The 20,947-nt window shown below is 39.4% G+C and overlaps 1 protein-coding gene across 3 annotated transcripts in view; it reads right to left on the bottom strand.

Annotated features, from left to right (window-relative positions):
* The window catches only part of LTBP1 (latent transforming growth factor beta binding protein 1), a 188,007-nt gene extending 185,256 nt beyond the window's left edge, over positions 1-2,751 (bottom strand). For all 3 annotated transcript variants that reach the window (XM_085301182.1, XM_085301183.1, XM_085301184.1), the window contains exon 1: positions 2,469-2,751. In XM_085301182.1, the coding sequence (XP_085157308.1) occupies positions 2,469-2,725 (257 nt within the window). In that variant the 5' untranslated portion in view covers positions 2,726-2,751. The remainder of the gene's footprint in view (positions 1-2,468) is intronic.
* Between the last annotated feature and the right edge of the window lie 18,196 nt (positions 2,752-20,947).

The following is a 20,947-nucleotide window of genomic DNA, read 5'->3' as shown; positions in this document are numbered from 1 at the left end:
AAAAAAAATCAAGCTGTTGGAGCTATACTGTTGTCAACAAACAAGACAAACAAGGGAGTGAGATGTGGAGACACTCAGAGTTACTGGGGAGCTATCATAGAAATTCAGGACCACAAGCATGTCTGTTATTAAGATCAGAATTCTCAARAGGTTCCAATAAGAAATGGATTTTTGTCTTTGAGAGACACACCACTTGTTTTCAATTACAGCCATCTTCATCTTTTGCTAACATTCTTCCAAGATGAGACCTCCTACCTGRTAGCACTTATCCTCAGCCCAGGGCTACGACAAACTTTGCTGGCGCTATGTGCCTATGTGTGTTCTAAATCCAAGCTATTTCAGGAAATTAATCTTTCTCAAGCACCCTGTTCTCCCCCTTCCTTCCCTCCCCCCCCCTCCCCCCCCAAAAAAAAAGCTCTGGGAAAAAATAAGTGAACTTCTTGCTTCACTGCTATATCACAGTAGCTATGCCATGATAATATTGCTACTGGGATCCTAAGGAGATATGTAAGGACATATTTCTATCAGTGAAGTTGGAAAAGTTGTATTCACATACGAAACATAAGAATTGTCAAAGGATGGTAAAAGAAAAGAGCTTGAGAGATAAGCCTCCACTAGGAGCTTACTTAGGTGTTCCAGGTCAGATTTTGTCCAGCTTGTCATCAGTTCTTGGAAGACAGATTCCTTCAGATAAGAATTTTCAAAAACATATTTTACCATACAATTTCCGCAACTGGTCTTTCCCAGAAAAGGAAGAAAGATAACGTCTGGTGAAGTGGAGAAAGACATATTCTATACCCTACAGGAATCACTATTTATAATACTGGAATTATCTGGCCTTTTCTGTACTGATTTTCTATACCACACTTTGTGGGACTAAGCAGAGAAGCCAAGTGCTGAAGATTATCAGTCCTGCTGGCCTGTATGGGAGGGAACAGAGAAAAGTTTGCTGATTTTACTGGTAACTTCCCCTTCACATTAGTCACTCCAATAACCCTGCTTCATTGACAGGAATGAATTGGGCTCAGAGCTGCAAAATACTAGAATTCGGTGGCAGTTTCTCTGTCCTTCAGGACTGTAGATGAATTTGTTCACAAAGACTACTCTGCTTCCCTTCTACATTTCTCAAAGAACACATTGGCTTAGGATTAAGAACCACAAGAGAACCCAGGTAAGTCCCTCTACCTATTACTCACATTAACCTCGTTTGACTTGTGGCTGCACAGTTAAACGAACCAGAATACCAGGAAAGGGAATCAGAAAGGTTTAGGAGGAGAGCACCTAATACAGAGATAACTAGATCTGAACATCTCTTACCACACTGAATGCCACTGGCAGTGTCTAGCAATCTCTATTCTCAAAAAAAATCTTTRGAGAGGGGAAGCCCAATATACTTTGTTGTCAGAAACCTATTAACCACTCAGGTGCAGTCTACTGTAATCACAGATTGCTCTTCCAACCGTTTTTTATAGTTCTGGGCATGGGAAACACAGCTTATCTCCCAGTTCTGATTGTCTTGCTCTCCAAGCTAGAAGTGCTAGGATTGCACTCTGCTTACAACTATCTAAAAGCAACACCTGTCACGAGGAGGGGGTGCACTTTGTGCCACCGACTTCATTTGACACTGGAGGGACATTAGTTGCTGCAGATACCTAAAACTGTCTCTATTCAACCTGATCTCCAACCCCTTGTCTCTCCCAAATCAAATGCAGCCTTGAAACCAGCTAAGGTCAGACACATTGATACAAACTAACATTACAGTTATAGAAATTCCATGCTTTTTTGAAGCATTCAAACTAACACCAATGTGAAAAAGTCTGTCTAAGCTACCAGCCACTGAAGAGGCAGAAGGTGGGGGAGAGAAATAAAAACAATTTTAAATAAATAAAAATAAAATAAAATAAAGAAGTCTTCAACAATAGGGGTATTTCTTCATTCCTTATGAAAGTTAGATGCTATTCTGAACCTCAGATTCAAGCAAGCAGAGGTATCCATTGTTGTAAAATCATAAACATTAGCAAAATATGTGTGTGTATATTTTAATATACACACACACACACATATATATATTGCAAATGGAAAAGAGAAACCAGAAAACAATACCAAAATCTTACTTCCTCATTTATGTGGAGTGTTGAAAGTTCATATCAGACTTTGTTCACAGTTAAACTCAAGAAGTCAGTGTAAGCAAAGAATAATGCCTCTGAAATTAGTAGAGCATTGTCATTCTACAAGGAAAGGAAGGTGATTGACATTACACGATAATTCTCCCCACACGAGAAGATCTGTTTCATATRTGATATAAATCGAGAAAGCCACTTAAGTCTGAGAATGAAAACAAAAATGTTCTTAAAAGAAAATCTGCGTAAATTTCCAATTTCAAATCACTGTTTGAGAACAGTTGCAAAAAAACAGTATTTTATAAATCTAACATCTCGGACTTCTTTAAAAGCAAAGAAAATACTTACGGTGGTTGCATTTGCTGAGGTAAACCAACAGGAGGCTTCTGCTTGATGGTAAATGCCATTTGAGCCATTGGGCCAACCTTTGGTGGGACCTGCACCTTCTGGGAGAAGGTCTGCTGGGCAGCTTGCTGGGGTATGGGCCATGGGGGAACCACAGGGCTCCGGCCTCCAGTGGAAGATGCATCTTGCATGACTGTATCTTCACAGGAATTACCTTTTGTTCCTGGTTTACACACGCAAAGCTGAGGTCGCAGGCACATCCCTCCATTTTGGCATGGTGGTGCACAGTTAGCTAAAAAGAGACATTTGATAAAAAAGTACCTGTGAAACAAAGAAGGATGGAAACCACAAACCCTCCCCATAATACAACAGATATTAATTGCTAATTTTAACTGGAGTGGGAGAGGGCAACATTGTTAAGTTACACAAAAAATGGGGTTTTTTTTGCTGCTTTCCTATATAATACATGCACAACATTTTTATACCTTAGAAAAGTAAAATGCTGGTGAGCTAAGAAACAGGAAATTAGCAAGTTAAATCAACAAAGGCAGTATTATTTTATATCTTCCTGTTAGTGGCCTTTTCCACTGCCCTTCCCTGCTTCCTCTTTCCCCACACCTTAACAATCAAATTGCACACCGATGAAACACGATCACGCAGAATGTACAATCTTACTTCTAGTCCAAGGCTTGGATTAATTCTATGACTATTTAAAATCACAAATCCCCTGTAAGTACCTAGAGGAAATCATCAGAGGATAGATGACCAAAATGATGCTGAGAGGCATGAAGCAATTCAAACTCTTCCCTCTCTAAAGTGGAGATAAAATTTCCTCCATCACCACTGTAGTAACATACAAGAGGAGATGCATAAACCATTCCTACCAAGCATAACTCCATTGAGGAGTTGCATTCTTTAAAGAAACAGTACAAATGTCTGACTATCCTTGCATTATCAGCGAGGAGGGACAACTTTCTCCAAAAGACAAGTCATCCCACCTCTTTAATCCTATTTGAAGTCAGATGCCTGAATTACTCTCTGCTTGTGTTGCTTTCTCCTCTGACTTCAGGGAAACTTTGAACTACAAGTCTAGACCAACATCTAGTTTAAAACAGAATCAATTCCATTCTGAGTGAGCTTTAGGAGAAAAACAAGTCCCATAAAAAAGTCATTTCTGATCACATAAAGTTTTTATCATGATGTATACAAAACACTGCAAAGCTATGCTTTATCTGAGAATTTACTTTGGGTGCTTAACATTACAATGCTGTTGTATTTAAAGAATGTTAAACTAAAACAAAGATAGCAAAATAAATGACTTCCCTTATTCAAAGAATACAATTTAACAGTAAAATACAACTTGAATTAAAACATTTATCAAAATAATTTTGTTAGTCCCGTTACAGATGGCATGCAATGAAGCATTCAAGAGAAGATGTTGTTGAACAATGTATTTTCACCTCCAAATTGAGCATACTTCTAATATTGTTAATAATCTTTAAACACAGACAAAATGATATGTCTGATCATAAAGTCTATAGGTTATATCAAAATAGGTAAGTTCATATCATAAACTATAAAATACTACAGAATATTCAAGTATAAGCAATTCATTAGGTTAGAAAAGAGACGAGTATATATATATATATATCCATCCTTGTTTCAAATAAAGTAAAGTAAGTTGGAGCACTTGTCACCTCAACCAAGTTTTTATACATAGGCATACACATATACATACATATATATAAAAATCTATTTAGCTGTTTAGGAATTGCATTAACTTCAGCTGCCAGCTGAAAATACCCAGTTGACACAGACGCACAACATTACAGCTCTCATACAACTGTAACTTGCACTTTACACAGGCTTCTTCTCAAACATAGCTCCCCCTGTGCTGTTCATCAGTATCTCATCTTGAAAGCTACTTAACTGAACTAACTTAATTGTACTGACCTAGCATATTCTCTGTTTTCCTGGTGACAAAATAGTAATCATTTGCTAATTTATATTTCTGCATATTATAGAAAACATTTTGTCAGAAGGCTGAAGAGGATTTTCACAGAAAACTTGGGTAGGGATTTACAAGTATGTTATAATATGTAAGCTGACTCTCTCACATTTTACCTTTAAGAACCAGATTTTGCTGTGAACAACAACTCATTTACATATGAACAACTGGAATGAATTGTATCTTTGAAAAATAGATTCTTTAATTTTAATCAGGCTTCAATGACTAAAAAAGTGGAGCAGAAGTCAATTTATTATGAGCTACAAGTTAGTATCATCTGCTGAAAAAAAAAACTCCAAGAACAAAAGCGTCTAGCTACTCCAAGCATTATGATGACCCAGAAAATTGACAAAGTTATGGGCAAATTTGACTGAGGATAGTTCTGAATTTGGAACAGAGTGACAGGGGAACAAAGAGACGAGGGTCCTCATCTAACTCTCCTTATTCCAATCCACCATTATTTGTTAAATGGAAAGATTTTCAGAACAACTAAGGATTTAAGTGCATAAGTCTCTTTGAAAGATTTCCTTTTAAAAGGCAGAATAAAAAACCATGCATTCAAAATAGTTTTTTCAAAATCCTTTTCAACGTGTTTCTTTAAAAGTGATGATCTGTATTTCAAGTTACATAAACCAAGAGGCAAATCAAGCCACTCCAGCACACTCTAAAATAAAAATCTAGTACTTCTCCTGGGGTCTAGATGAAAAGCATGCAGATAATTTAGCAATCATTTTCAGAAGAAAGCTAGAATCCTACTTGATGCAGTATTAAAAATGGCTGCCTCATGCCAACTTCTCTCTCGGCTGGCATGCAGAATATTCACTCAAGACTGCTAAGCTGACATGTTTGTACAGTAAACACAAGTGCAAATACCTGCACTGCATTTCAGGTTGGCTGTCTAAGGTTTCTTTATGCAGCTTTGTCTTCCTCAGTCTGGAGRAAATCACACTACCAAATAGTGAGAACACAGATCCATACTTTCAAACAAAATAACTAGGTAATACAATTCTAATAGGGGCAGGTGACTCAGATCACTAAGATCACTCAGAAGTGATCTTAAAGAATTATTCCTCAGCACTATGATAATGGACCCTGGAAAGACCACATGGCCATAACAGTGACCCAGTCATCATTCTAACAAGATTAAAGCCTGTAGAAATTGAGATTACAGTGAAATAGTTTTTAGAAAAAAAATAACAAGAAGTTCACATAAAAATTAGGAGTTTTTAAAGTACCATTTTTTGCAACATAAAAGAATGTCCATGTTCAAAACATTCCTTAAAATTTACAGACATACATCTATAACTTCCAGAATTTTTAATAGGTTACTTAAAACACACATACGAAAAAAAAAAAACACTGAAAGCACACACGCACACAAAATTACGTTACTCAAAAAATAACATACCACCCAAAAGGTAAGTCAATATAACAAAGCATCCAAAATATCCAGACTGTTAGGACACTGATGTCTTAACTCTCAAAAGTCAAGTGAACTAATAATTTATACATGTACAAAAAACAATACTGAGAAAACTGCAAGTCTTTGTTTATGTGCTTAAGAATCAAAGCTGTGCTCCAAAAGCTTAAGAAAACTTAAGTTTTCACTTACTAAAATAAAGCTAATAATGTTTCAATGAATTTAAAACTAGGAGCTGAAAATAGAATCTGTTTTTAATTGCAGTTATCTATTTTCACCCAAACAGACCTTAAGATTCTTACTTCACTAACAGCACTGTAGACTCAAAAAGAGTTTCTCTAATTTGTATGTAAAACATATGAAGCTTTGCAGGACAAACTACATTGCTCTAACATCTGGCCATATATCAAAACAAGCATTAGCATGTCCAACAACGGAAGAGATTTGAGACAAATTGTCTTCTATGTGATTAGTGACAGTACTGAAAAACTGATCCATTAGATCTTCACAACAATCCACCCTTCAGTTGAAGTTCTTCATTAACATACAATAGAAGATCACAAAATAAGATACAAGATCACATTTTAATTCTTTTCCAAAAATGAACTTTAATTGACATAAGATGGCAGTTTACTTTTGAAAAATGTTCAAGACAGCTGCAACGTGCCAAATGTATGACCTAATTATTTTGTTTGAAGACAACAATAATGGCACATCTAATTCTAACACCATTATTTTCCACAAAGCTGAGCTTCCAAAATCTGGAGTCTGGAAGTATTAAGCTGAAAAACAAAAAGTGGGCTGATASACTCATGTTAACAGAAATGGGCTTGGTACTATTGAATTCAAGGTGGTCGGGACGGAGGATTCAAAAATGAAACTTGGCAATGATGCAAGCAATTAGACTAGCTGTACAGACAGCTAGGACAGATCAAAGGTCCACTTATCCCTGTCCTCCTCCGTTATTAACCAATGGTGGACGCTTAAAGAAGGACATAAGAACAGCGTGAGAAGGAACAAAAGTTTATAACTTAACAGCCTTCAGCAATTAGAGGCTTAGCAATTTCCTGAGCAACAGTGCTGTTTAAGTTTAATAACCCTCAACAGACTTTTCCCAGAGTTTGCTGAATTGCTTTTTGTATCTATGTTAGCTTTTAGCATCTAAAACACCTTGTAGCAAGGAATAATAACAATGTGCAATGAAAGTATAATTAAGACAAAAAACAAAGACTAACTTATGATTCAAGTAGGTTAAGTCAAAGGTATGTTTTGTGTTAGTCTTCCATTTGGAGCACTGTTGTWCAAGTTGATTTTACAACCATAGAAATCTTCGCTGGAAGGCATGTCTGGAGGTCTCCAATCCAAACATCCAACTAAAAGCAGGACTATAGCTAATACTAGATCATGTTGATATGGCTCTGAGTAGGTGAGTCTTGAAAGCCATCAAGAAGGAAGATGTCACGACCTCCCACGGCAGCCGCATGGCTCTGCACTAACCTTGAACTGAGGAGGGTTACTTTGCTTCTTTATATACATATCCCACCTGTCTGACAGAAATCGCTGTAGAGTAGCTACTCTCAGGATCTAACTTGAGGCACCTATTCAAGGAAGCAGATCACCACAGGTTTCTTACATAATCAGTGAAAAGGGGATCTTTAAAGAAGGCAAATTAGACCAGCAGCTGAACTGAAAGGTTATCTGCTCTTTTGGAAGGCATGTTACCATCTCTCACTATACAGAAAGGCTTGACAGATTAGGTGCTGATGTTAGGTGGCCAGAGAGGAAAAAAAAAAAAAAAAAAAAAAAAGACCTCCCCCCACTTCCCATAAGACAAATATAAATGAGTGAATGGACGAATGGAAATGGGGTTGAGTTGGTTTTGTTTTGTTAAGATCACACAATTGGTATCTGTTAACAGTTATGCAAGTTGTTTCCTAAGCAGCAGAATTAGTGAAGGACTGCTTCTTAAGAGTCTTCCTTTCCTCATCTCCTACTATTACATCCTGTTTCCCTATCACATCACAGCCACGGACAGCAGACTTCTTAGCTAGGTCAATGCAGTGCAAGAGCCAATGGGCCAACCAGCACACACACACTGATGTACTGCCAAATGTGAGACCTAAAGGCTGTGTTTTGCCTTCTTTTTCATTTAAAGACAGTACAAATTAGCAGTTCCTGGCTAAGCACAACACTGAAGTTAACAATATGACAGTGCTAACAATCATTGAAGTTAAAAAAAAAGACTCATTACAATTGCTTTAGGTTATCCCTATGGCAGTTCTTCTAGAATAGACTAGGGACACAGGGAACTTTTCTAATAACCAGGGAAGTACCAAAAATAGTTTCAGGAGAAGAGTAGTACATGTTAAACTTTGCACATAATATTGCGCATTGTACACATGTAAAATTATCTTTTAGGTATGTATCAAGAACTTCTATTTTTAGAGAAAACACATCTGCAAAGACACTCTTTTAAATCCCAAAGTCTTCTACTGTGACTAACTCAAATGCACAAGCACACAAAATCTGCAACAGTGACTAACTTGCTGCTGTTGCTTATCCAGTCCATTTCACACTGCTCAGCTTCCTCTCATAGTTGCAACATATTCATTCTGTCCATCCTCATCTCTAATTTTATTGCTATAATGTAATTGGGAAGATGCAGGCAGAGACTCTCCTATTACGTGCTATCATAGCTCTTTGAGCAATAAAGCTTTTATCCATCACTGCATTTCATAACTGTCTTTGATACATCATTACATTTCATTAGCCCCCAGAGATTCAACAATAGGGAGAACAAAACTTGAATTCGAGACAAAAAGACATTTAGGAACTGCCCATCAAAAACACAGCATCCTGCCTTTCTCTACCTGGGCAGAAGTTTTCCAGGTGTTCCCCATTACAAAGTTGGCTATGCGAAAATAAATCAAGTCTAAATTATGAGTTGTAACTACATTTATCAGGCAGCAGACTGTTAAAGGTAGTAAGGATGCATCTAAACTGTGGAGAAACTGCAGAAAKACCTTACACCTCAAGCAATTAGGCCACAAAATGGCAGATGACATTTAGTGTAGATAAATGCAAAGTGAGCACCCTCGAGGAAAGAAAAAGTCCTAATCTCACATTAAATTGGTGGTCTTCAAACAGACTATTACAACTCTGAAGTGAGAGTAATTGTAAATAGTTCTATGAAAACATCAGCTCATTATTCAATCAAAATTGAAATGAAAATGAAATGAGCAAGTCAAGTGTTCAGAATGAATAGAAAAGGAATAAAGAATGACAACATAGAGCACCATTATGCCCCTCTATATATTCACAGTTCACTCATACTTGGAGTACAGGGTACCATTTTGGTCTCCTCATCTCAAAGGACTTCCTAGCAGCTAAATCAAGAAAATGTTCAGAGAAAGGCAACTAGGATGATCATGTAAATAATGACCAAGCTAGCTAAGACTTTTCAGAACAGAAAACTTGGGTACGGCAGAAGCCTGCAAACTTTCAAGTAGCATAGAAAAGTAAATAGGACATCATCTCTTCTCTCAAGAATATCAAATATAAACAGCTGGGGGCAGGTTCAAACAGTAAGAGATTCATACATAGGTGAAGATGGAGTAATTATCCATGGTACCATATTTTCTTCAGAAGTCATTTGGAAGTTATTTCCTGTCAGTTCCAAATGATCTAGAGATACAATTCACAAAAACTTATTTTTCAGTGATAAATTCACRGTAAAAAATTTAAATGGTCCTGAAAGTTTCATGCATATCTAACCTTTTCTCCTCAGCTCCACCTCTATGGATCTCCTTTATCAAGCAGCTGCTGTTGGTTAGCATTTAAACAGCCACAGAATATTTCAGTGTCATTCCTTAATTTTTAATACTTTGATAGTGATTTCAGTTAAGTGTGTATGTTATATTTCTAGTGAGCCAATCCACTGGATTCTTTCTTCCTGTTCAAACATAAAATTTAATATATCTTTTTTCTTAACTAAATATAGTCAAGCATCAATTTAAACAGAATGCACTGACTTTCAACAAATTGCATCATCGCGTTCATTGGAACAGTGTTGCATACCAAACTCCGTGGGGCTAATGAATACTGCTCATCCTTTATTACTACTCAAGCCAATGTGTTTTTACCATCATCTTTTATAGGAGCATGTAAATCTCATCAGACAGAATACATGCTGTAGGACAGGTAATAAAATACCACTGAAATAGCCTCTGAAAGGAAGGTTAAATGCAAGYATGAGATTGTTTCAGCTCCCAGCATAAAATTGTCAAGAAATGATGTATGTATCAAGTTCAGGGGAAGGGGAAAAATGAACCCTGCAACATGAACATACCTGTKCTTAGAGCAACAATTTAAAGTTCCTTTACATGTAATATGGGAAATAGGCTGTTAAAGACGCAGTAAATACCATCTTTCTTATTTGATTATTTCAAGATTTCTGTTCCTGAAGGACACAAGGAAACTGAACCTAAGTACATCGTGGCTGAGCGAGCATCCTAACCACAAGGCTGCTATACAAAGGCACCTTTAACTCCTGCAGTGTTAGGAGAGAGTGGTGATGCCCCGCTGGTTCCAAAACAAAGGCTGTAAAAGACCTACTTGCTCTGAAGAATGCTCCAAGCTGTGGATTTTGAGTGGAAAGAGGCAGCATTCACAATTTCCCCCAGAAAAATCTGAGTATGGTGCTCATATCCTGGGAGAAGGGCAAAGTTTGTAAGTTTCCTGTTCTCCAAAACCACCCTACTGATCAGCTAAACACTTACTTTCATTTTTTTAATTCTGGATACCTTTTTGAGCCCTTTAACTCTTTGTAAACATAATATAAATCAAGAATGAGGATATCACACTTGAGRCTATGTACCTAAAGCTAACTGAAGGAACATTAAGAACTCAGTATCTAATGTTTTTTGGGAAATCTAGGTCTCCATATGAGTATTCCTCTCCAAACAGTATTCAAAAGTTGAAGTTTACAGGAAGTATAACTAACAATTCTACTGTCGCTGAGTTCAAGGGAGAGGAATTTGTGACCATGGGCATAACAGCCATGTTGCAAGATCATCCTACAGAAGAGCTGAAATCATTTAAATAATCAGAAGAAATGCCATTATCTCCAGAAAAACTGCATGAACTCTGCACTACTAATAGAGGAAATATTAATGATCCTCTGTATCTTCCTACACAGGAACTTTGTTCGTATCAAAACTAGATGGACCAAGAGAATTATTTCCCTAAATATACTTCAAATAAAAGCATGCATCACTGTTGGAATTCTTAATTGATCCATTTCAAAACATCTGATACATTCCTATATTGAGATKGATGCCACTGTAAACGTGACCTCCAAGAAAGAAGAAAAACAATGCCTTTGACACACAACTCTTTAAACAAAAATCAGAGTTCTTCTCCTAGCATAGACCACTAAGATAYTTTATTAAAATAATTCCATTAAGATACATAGAAAATAATCTCTAAATGTTAAGATTTATCAGAAATTAATGGCAGCTATATTCAAATACTTCAAAAGCCTAAATTCAAAGTGATGTATTACTTCATCAGTCATAGGAATATAACACACTTGATATTTGGCATTTTCATTAATGCTATTTTTACTAAAGCTTATACAATAAAAGTATAGTATTAAGCTAGACTCTACAATCTGGGAGACATTTCAAAGTATGTGAGATCAGAATTACATGTATCTGACACCACAAACAATATTAAATTTCACATGTGATACATCCTTCTTTCATGTCAGTAACAAGGGAAAAAAAATCCACTACAGAATGGACTAAACCAAGGAAACCAGAAGATTCATATATTAAATGTTCTTGTTTGCTAGAGTGGTTAACACACCAGTCTACAATCCTTTTAATTCACTTAACAAAATGAGCAAGCAGCGTGATGAGAAATGTTACAAAATACTTCGTAAGAAATAGCCAGGCAACTGGTGAGGCCTCTTCTCAAGTACTGTGTCCAGTTCTGGGCTCCCTAGTMCAAGAGAGACATGGAGCTACTGGAGAGAGTCCAGTGCAGGGTTACAAAGATGATCAGAGGGCTGGAGCATCTGCCCTATGAGGAACRGCTGCGAGAGCTGGGCCTCTTCAGCCTGGGGAAGAGAAGACTGAGGGGGGATCTTATCAATGTGTACAAGTACCTGAAGGGAGGGTGTCAGGGGGACGAGGACAAACTCTTTTCAGTTACCCCGTGAGACAGGACAAGAGGCAATGGGCAGAAACTGAAGCACAGGAAGTTCCGCCTGACCGTGAGGGGGAATTTCTTCCCTGTGAGAATGACGGAGCCCTGGAACAGGCTGCCCAGAGAGGCTGTGGAGTCTCCTTCTCTGGAGATGTTCAAGGCCCGCCTGGATGCAACCCTGTCTAACATGCTCTAGGTGACCCTGCTTGAGTAGGGAGGTTGGACTAGACGATCTCCAGAGGTCCCTTCCAACCTTACTGATTCTATGAATGATAACTCAGAGAAACTCAATACAGGGACAATTGAAATTTTTTAATTAGAAGCAGGATTCAGACAACTAAAGTGTTACAGAAGAGGCATATCAAAAAAATATTACTCATAACAGTAATTAAAATGCTAAGAACAATGAAGTATTTCCTAAACTCAACCAATTTTCAACGAGAGTTCACCATTTAGTTGAGCTCTTTCAAAAATGCAGGCCTAAACTCCCATCTAGAGATAATAAAAAAGACTGTTTCGAATTATACAAAAGACAAGTCTTGCCATTGGACACAAAATACTTTTTTTTTTTTTTTTTTTAATCGGGAATCAGCAATCCAAAACTATAGATTTATACAACGATTTCTATCTGCTTTTCCAAAAGAAAAGGGAAATAAGGCACAGCAGAGCAAAGTTATTCTTAGCCCTCTATTTAAATGAACATAACTTGCTAACATGTGCTCTGTCTCCTCACATGTGGAGTCAGAAATGCAGAGAATAACACTACAGCTTTGCTGGTTTTCTGTTGTCAGCGTAGAAGACCTGTTTTCCAGGAATAAAATCAAGCTACAGAAGCAAAAAACTAGTGCTTTTAAAAGCAAAACAAAACAAAAAAAAAAACTAAAGTGAGAAAACCAAACCAACCTATATCAGTCCATGCTAGCTACAGAACATAGACTCACTTCACATCTTCATCCATCCATAATCTGCTAACACTCAGTACTACTATATCTGAACAAGGAGTCAGTTGAGGGAGGCCAGTGCCTCTCTCCATCCACCTGCCGCTAACCCTGTATCTCCCAAGCGATCTGAATTGGCTCCAAGATAGGAGTCAGCCTCTAAGCAGCTGTGCTTCGCCATGAAGGCTGCAAAGTACAGTGTCACCAGAGCTGCTGCACCCAACAGCTTCTGAACGGGTGGAGCACAGAGCCCTGCACCTCACAGCCTCCGCTCTCTTCCAGAGGCCAGGAGGCTTGCTGAGTGGGGATGTGCAGCCACTTCACACCACTCTCCCACTTTACTATAAGAAGGGTGGTGCAGAGGGGAATATGCACTACTTCCAGCTCTTTCCCTGCTCTATTGTCGTAAGAGTGGTGATACGGCCCAGGCAACAGCACAAGGGAGGCACAAGTGTGGAATGGCAAAAACAGGTCTAGGCCGTGCTATACAGACGGGGGTTTGGATTAGCATTGCAAGTACCACTTCACTGCCACCACATAATTTTGTTGTGCACAAATGCAGAACCAGAAGAACGCTGTGAGTCATGGTATCAACCACAGCTCTCGCAGAGTACTGATACAGTCTTCACATCTATTCCAAATTACAGATGCATTTAAAATAAATAGCTGGCAAATCTGACGGGTTTTAAAAGAAACTTATATTTCGGGTTCTTTCTGATACTGTCTTAATAGAGCATGTGTTCAGGACTCATCTCCACTGTAGTTTTACAACCTTACACACCACACATTCTGCTTCTGTTGCTAAGATTTTTAATGCTACAATGTGCTGAATGATTTCACTTATAAATCTATTGTCTGCCTAAATGCATGGGCAGGAAGTCTTGAGAAACACTGTTTCATGTCTTTTAAGGTTTGCCTTTTTTTTTTTTAATTTACACACAGGCGTACTATTTGCATAAAATAGAGATGGTCCAAATGGATCCAAAAATAAAAAAGGCAGGTAGGTAGGTAGGTTTCATCTCATACAAATTGTGGACTGTGTGTTCCATCACAGAAATGGCAACAACAAATTGGGTGGTCATGTCTCTATGGCAGAGAGGAGCTACCCAGCTCCCTATCTTCTCACAATTCTTGTTCTCTCTTCAGGAACAAAGCTGACTGCTGAAAATGGCTAACAGACCAAGCTTGTACTCAAAGTTTCCATTACCGCTTTAGTTTGGATCAGGATCCTCTTTTGAAGCTAATCTGATCAGTCACACTTACCGAGCTGTGGTTCACATTGCCATTTGAAAGCGCATGCACTGGATTCCTTTTAGATCCAGAAAAATGGAAAGGAAAGGAAAGATCTAAAAAGACCTAAAAAAAAAAAAACACTAAAAAAACCCTAGACAACTAAACCAGAAAGGCACACGCTTCAGGAGTGCGCCTAATACATTTCAGCCTCTTACTAGCATTCATTCCATGAGACCAGACTACACCTAAAGCACAACACAAAACCCAGAAGCATGCATAGCACAGCCCTCAAGTTGTCAAAGTCAAGGGTTCCAGTCTATAGGTCTGTTCCCATCAGTATACACTACTTGCAACACAGATGTAGTCAAAGATTTCAAGAACCTGGGTCCTCTATTTCTCCCCTGCCCAAGGACAGTAAATGAAAATAAAGCAAAGTAAAACCATCACGCAATTAAAAAAAAAAGTGAATTAAGGCCTGTCCATCACAAAAGCCAATCTATTTCTTATATATGAAATCTGAAGTTTTCATTTGTATGTTACAGTAGCAACCACAGCAGGACAAAATACAAGCTACTCAAGTAGTGGCTTTCAGTTTTTCAATTTTGAAGTGTTTGAAAGCAACATCAAAGAATAGATTAAAAAGGACAAATGTATAGTCAGTTATAAAAGGTCAAAGTCATTATGGACTTCAAAAAAGCAAAAGGTGGACTATTCACCTCTTAAGTCAAGACATCTAATTTTGATTTAGAYATAGTCTGAAGGAGATTCATATGGCTTTAACTGAGATGACAATCTTAGAAAGTGAAAAAAAACATTTGGGAAGAATATGTTATAGTTAGGCTTTGAATACGCAATGTAAATAAACAAACCTTGGTGAAAATCTAAGCCACAAAACTGATTAAGTACAAGCCTGGGAGGTTTTTTGGTCATAAATGGTTCCCAACAGGAACAGCTGCAAACATTTTAAGCAGTCAGTCCCATTGCCCAGAAATACAGCTTTTCAGGATATCACCATCTCTAAGAGCTAAACTAAAGACAGAGTAAGGAGAGATTCTCAGTAACCAAATATGAAGATACACAAAGTTTTTTGTCTAGACTGGGAGAATCACATGTGTGTCTAAGCTTACAGGTCTGGATCCCAATCCTACATCAGGACAAGACCCAAGCACGCAACCTTGCCCTTACCTCCTCCAGGGAACCTCAGCAGCATGAGCCAGAAGCCACCTAGGGCATGCTCCATCCRGATGTTGGACAAGGGGGAAGCTAGAACAACTGGTTACATTGTGAAGTGCACTTGTCACAAAGGGGAGATGAAGCCACAGCACACTAACTCAGCAAGAACAGCAAGAAGTACAGCTCTGAAGGGTTAGAGATCAGACAACTCAAACCGAACAGTAATAGATAAGCAGAGGCCATGCAGATTTGGAGAATGCATGAAAGGGACCTTCCTCGGGGCAAGTATTAGCATAACTTTCTGGTCTACTACTTCACCAGCAGCAAAATTCATTTTGTTGCCTATTTCCTTACTCTGAGAGATAAATTAAACCTTGTTTATCCAATACACTTATCTTATTTTGAGCTAGCAAGTCGTTCAAAAGAAAAGCAAATACACAAAGTATTTTAATTTTTTTAAAAAATGTCTTGTTCATCTTATCTTCCTTTAATTTTTTCAAGGTGCCCAAGCACACACCAAAGAGGGGAAAGAACGTTACAGCCTAGTTCAACTTAATTAGTCCAATTCCAGTTTCCTCACTTTGGGCTCATACACGAAATATAAGTACATACACACACACCAGCTCACAGAAATATGACAGTCTTCTTTTTTAAATTGACAGTGATGGCACAAGCAGGTTATTCCTCTACACAAATGATAATTCATCTCTGCATATGCAATTTACTCTCAATGTAATCCTAAAAAAATCCACTCTCTCAATTGTTTGCCCTAGGAACCTTCCTCACACCTCTGCAATAAGGAGCTCACGTTTCAGTATTCCATTAACAACCAACTCCTCCACCCACATTTGTTAGTTTTCATCGTTACATTAACAAAAGTTGTAATTTCTCCAGGCAATGCTATTTAAACCATTCAGTTTACACTGAAAACACTCAAACAGTTTATATTAATACTCCAGACAAAACATACTATTATACATTTAGAAAATTTCTATATTTACAATAAAGTGGTCTTGTTAAATCTTTTTGGAGGTATCAGACATTGCACGCATGCACACAGTAGGTAACTTTCTTTTTGATTTCCCAGTTCCAAAAACTTTTGAGCTCATGAAAATGATACAGCATTTTCTGTAGGAACTGGTATTAACTAATATAACTGCAGCAACAAGTAAAAAAGCAGGAGACAACAGGTTTCAACAGCATAAACATGCAGTTGAGATACAGGAACTCCTAATTCCCAGCTTAGGTCTTCCAGTCAGTTGTTATGACTTGTCCAAAGTCACATTTAACCTATGTTTCAATTTCCCTAAGTAGAKAATAAATAAATAAATAAATAACCCTACACTTTAGGTTTTACTTGCCTTACAGCCATGTTAAAAGCTAATTAACATAATAATTAAATACTGTGATAATGCTCTGGTAATGCAACAAAACAATCATTACATGTAGCTGAGCCTGATGGCTCAAGTCTTGATGGTATCTTATTATTGTTTTTACACAATTATAACCTATGATAACTAGCACTGTAAGACAGTATTTGTCATAAACCCTTGTAACTTATATACTTATAACTTTTCAAGATGTTTATTGTTGTGGTTGCTTTTTCCCCAGAGACAGATGTCCAGAATATTACAGAAAGGTCRTCTTTGAAGGTTTGAAGCTGTTCTCCTAATATTAGCAATTCTGAACTTTATGAGCTTTATTGGCAAACTTTATGATTTCCTATTTCCAATTAGCATTACGCAGTTCTTCATATGCAAAGTCATACCAAGTTCAGAAAAGACATTCTTAAGATAACAATTCAGAATACAGAAGTGAATTATTAGGCACACAGATGAAGAAATTATAATCCTAAAATTGGATACAGTACACATTCATACACAGCTAGCTAACAGGAACACAGATGCTCATCTTCTCAAGGACAGTCTGTAAGACTCCAAAGAGAATATGAATATTGAAAACACAACAGGCAACTTCAAACTAAAGTTTACAAAAAGGACTTGAAAAGTCTACTTGCCTCCCATATACAGATGCTGCCCTCTACCTGCACAGAGATATTTCAGATACCCCTTATTGCCACTACCTGGGGAAATGTAACACAGCTGTCACTAATAACAGCCAGACTGCCATCAGCCAGGAACAGGAGTCACCCAAGCGAAGAGCAGCTGCAGCAAGAGCTCCAGCTTGAGAAAGTAGGCCTAGCAAACACCAGCACTCAAGGGAAAGGTAGAAAGGAAGATTAACAAAGACAGGTTTGCAAGACCATTCCTCTTCACTGCAACCCCTATTTCTGTGGGTTACAGGCTACCTTATTAACACAGGTGTAGCACAGCAGAAACACATGGTGCTTGTTMCAGTCTGGGATCCCACCTGAGCTAATAAGCCTTACTGATCAGAGCTGGCTGTCAGCACTCTGGCTCTGGAAGAACAATGCAGGCAAATGGAAGCTGGCTCTGGGGTTTATTAGCTCAAGCTTTGCACCATGCAAAAGAATATAAACTGGCCGTAGAGGCCAAATAGCTTATTAAAGTGATACCATGCCTGAGCTAATAAACTCTGACAGATCCAAACTGACTCTGCATGAAGATGAAGTTAGCTCAGGTGTGTCTACATCTGTGGTASAATTAATCAACAACTGAAATAATCTGCTCAAAAACAACCGTGAGTTCAATGTCTGAATTAAAAAAAAAAAATCAACACATATTTTTACAGGAAATGAAGGGGTTAACTTTTGTTCAGTTAAAGGGGTTTTGTCCTTTTGAAAGGAACATCAGGAGAAGAGGTTCAGGAAAGGGAGATCTCTGGCTTTTATGACCCAGAGACTAATCTTCCACAGTTAAATCAACTCAATGCTATCTCATGGCTTTCCTAACTTACAAAACAGACAGCTTCAGTACCTTTCGCACTTTCCTTGGCTTGCCAAAAGAGAGTAAAACTGAGAAGATCTAAGCCAAGTGCATTATACCTCTGTTGGACAGTATAGGAGTAGCATCAGAGCAGAGATCAAAAACATTTAATGCAAAGGAGGGCCCAATATCAGAGAAATAAAATGAAAAGGTCAAGCAAAATTCTGCCCCCTACCCTTAACTCTTTATTTGCTACTCCAGTCCTCCAACAACCATATAATGAATCATGGTTAAAAACCATGAGATTCTACACAGCTATCCCATAAAAAAATCTAACTGCCTGACTTGGTCCTTATGAAAAATCTAAGAATAGAAAGAAGGAATAAAAAGAAGACAAAAAAGAAAGAACAGTTGGATGATAACGGGAGAATTTGAAAACAGAGCTTAAAGGAGAGAAAGCGAAGAACACTACTTCACTTAAAACAGAAGTTAAAAGGATGTGTTGAAATTATCTGGAAAGAAAGGTTATTGGAAGACAGTAAGCAAATTAAAGCTATAAAGAGGCAAACTGTTCTTTTTTTGCTCAAGATAACAAAAATAAAATTGCCTGGCAATAGCATTGCAATTTAAATACAGTTTTTTATTTTAATTTCTTTAAATTATTCTGAGTTCTTTTTAATTCAGTTAGTCTTTCAGCCAATGTAGGTGTTTTATGAGCTCCAGAACTAGCTTCGAAATACTGTCTCAAACAATGTAAGCAAAAGGAAATCAGTTTAATACTTCTAACTTGCGTTAATTAAAAAAGGTGACAAACTTAATACAGCAGCATTTACTTAAAGCTGAAAATGTTAATTTAGAAGACTACCTTATGCATGCTTAAATTCGTCAGGGAAAACATGCAATTTTGTCTTTAACAACCTACCATAATAAGGTCTTCGTTTTTTAACAACAGCTCTGTGCAGGTCAAAGGTACTTGACCTTACTGAGGATTACAAATGTGGTTGCTCCCTGTTGTGAAAAATCCCACACAGGGACAAAAGCCCCTAAGGAAACCCCCCCAAACACAGTATTAATCTTTAAAGTGTTGTTTCCTCCAACTTTCTCAGGGACAGAGGTCCATCTTACTAAACTAAGGCGACGTTCCAAGATCTGCACATTCTCGTTGATACCTAAAGAAGCTTCCTGAAGGGGTATGTCATTCCAGTGATTTCCAGCTCTTCCGTGGCCTCATGGCAACATAACTCTAGCTTAGCCACTTGCAGTCATCCCTGAATCCTACCTAAATTAGCACAGACTTTTTTCTGTTTGGCATTAGAAAGGATAGTCTGAGTATGGTAGTACCGATTTGGTCAGTGTTATTTTATGCAGTTATTTTATACTTCTAAGTATCCCAGTAAGGATAAACACCTTTTCCAAACCCACTTCTTTGGGCTTGTTCCACTCTTAAATAATAATAATAAAAAAAAACCACCTAAGCATGGGGTTATCACAAAGGCTGCTGATGAAAAGTGTGTGTGCATGGCAACTCCTTTCTCCCCACTTCTGCTTCTCTGGCAAGTACTTTACCCCATTAAGCTCTTCTATTCAAAAATCCTTAACACCCAAGCATTTATGTATGGAGTGGTCACCTCCATACACCTGAACGAACTCTGCTAAGTTTTCCTCCCAAAACACAACCGCTGTGCCGAGAACAAACGCAAGAAGCATCTGCTGCTCATCCATCCTTCAGCAAAGCCAGAAAGGTTAGAAAGCGGAGATTTAGGAGCGAAAACGCAAGCATTACGACCGCCGTGCACCACGACACCGTGGGAGAACAACTCAGACCAGCCGGGCAGCTACGCCGCAGCACCCACCCGGCACAGGTGGGCCGTGCCACCCAGCAGACACCCCTCTGCCCGCTGCAGACGGGGGGGTTATCGCCAGGCCCCGTGCGAGGCCCGTCCCCACAGGGCCTCCCCCCGCCGCCGGTGCCCAGGGCTACTCACGTTTGATGCACCTCTGGGAGCCCGTGGCCTTGCTCCAGCCGTGGCAGCACTGCCCGCCGCACACGTTGACCCTGCGGGAACAGCAAGCAGAGGCGAGGGTCCGGCGGGGCTCCGCAGGGTCGGCAGCCCCGGCCGGGCCRGGCCGGGCCGAGCAGCGGGGCGGGCGTTGGGCCGGCGAGAGAAAAGGCGGGAAGAATTAAACGTCGCCACGCGCGTTCGGGCGAGCTCCGCGCGCACCAACGGCGCTGACAGCAACGGCCGTTTAACGCCCGCCGGGGGACGGGGGACGGGGGGCACCCCAAGCACCGATTTTGCGGGAGGAAAAGGGGAACCGCCAGAGCCCAGCGGGACGGAGGGGGCCGCGGGGGGCTCCCAGCCCCAGCGCGGGGAAAGGCGGTTGCGGCCGTGAGGGAAAGGGGCGCCGCGGGGCCGGTAGCGCGGCGGGGCCGCCCCCGCCTCCCCGCCGCGGGCGGCGGCGGTCGCTGCGGCTCCAGGTGCCCGGGCCGGGCAGGGGCGCGGAGGGGGCGCCTTACCCCGGCAGCAGCTGGTGCTTCTGGCGGAGCGGCAGGCCGGYGCTGCTGTTGCCGTGCGGGCCCGGGGGCGGCGGCGGCTTGGGCCGCGGGCCGAAGCGGGCCGGCTTGGCGAAGGCGGCGGAGTTGGGGTGGACCT

Source organism: Rhea americana, unplaced genomic scaffold, assembly GCF_003343005.1.
Source record: "Rhea americana isolate MKP2758 unplaced genomic scaffold, rheAme1 scaffold_173, whole genome shotgun sequence".
NCBI lineage: Eukaryota > Metazoa > Chordata > Aves > Rheiformes > Rheidae > Rhea > Rhea americana.
The sequence above is the reverse complement of the archived record's forward strand: the minus strand, read 5'-3'. Positions and strand labels throughout refer to the sequence as shown.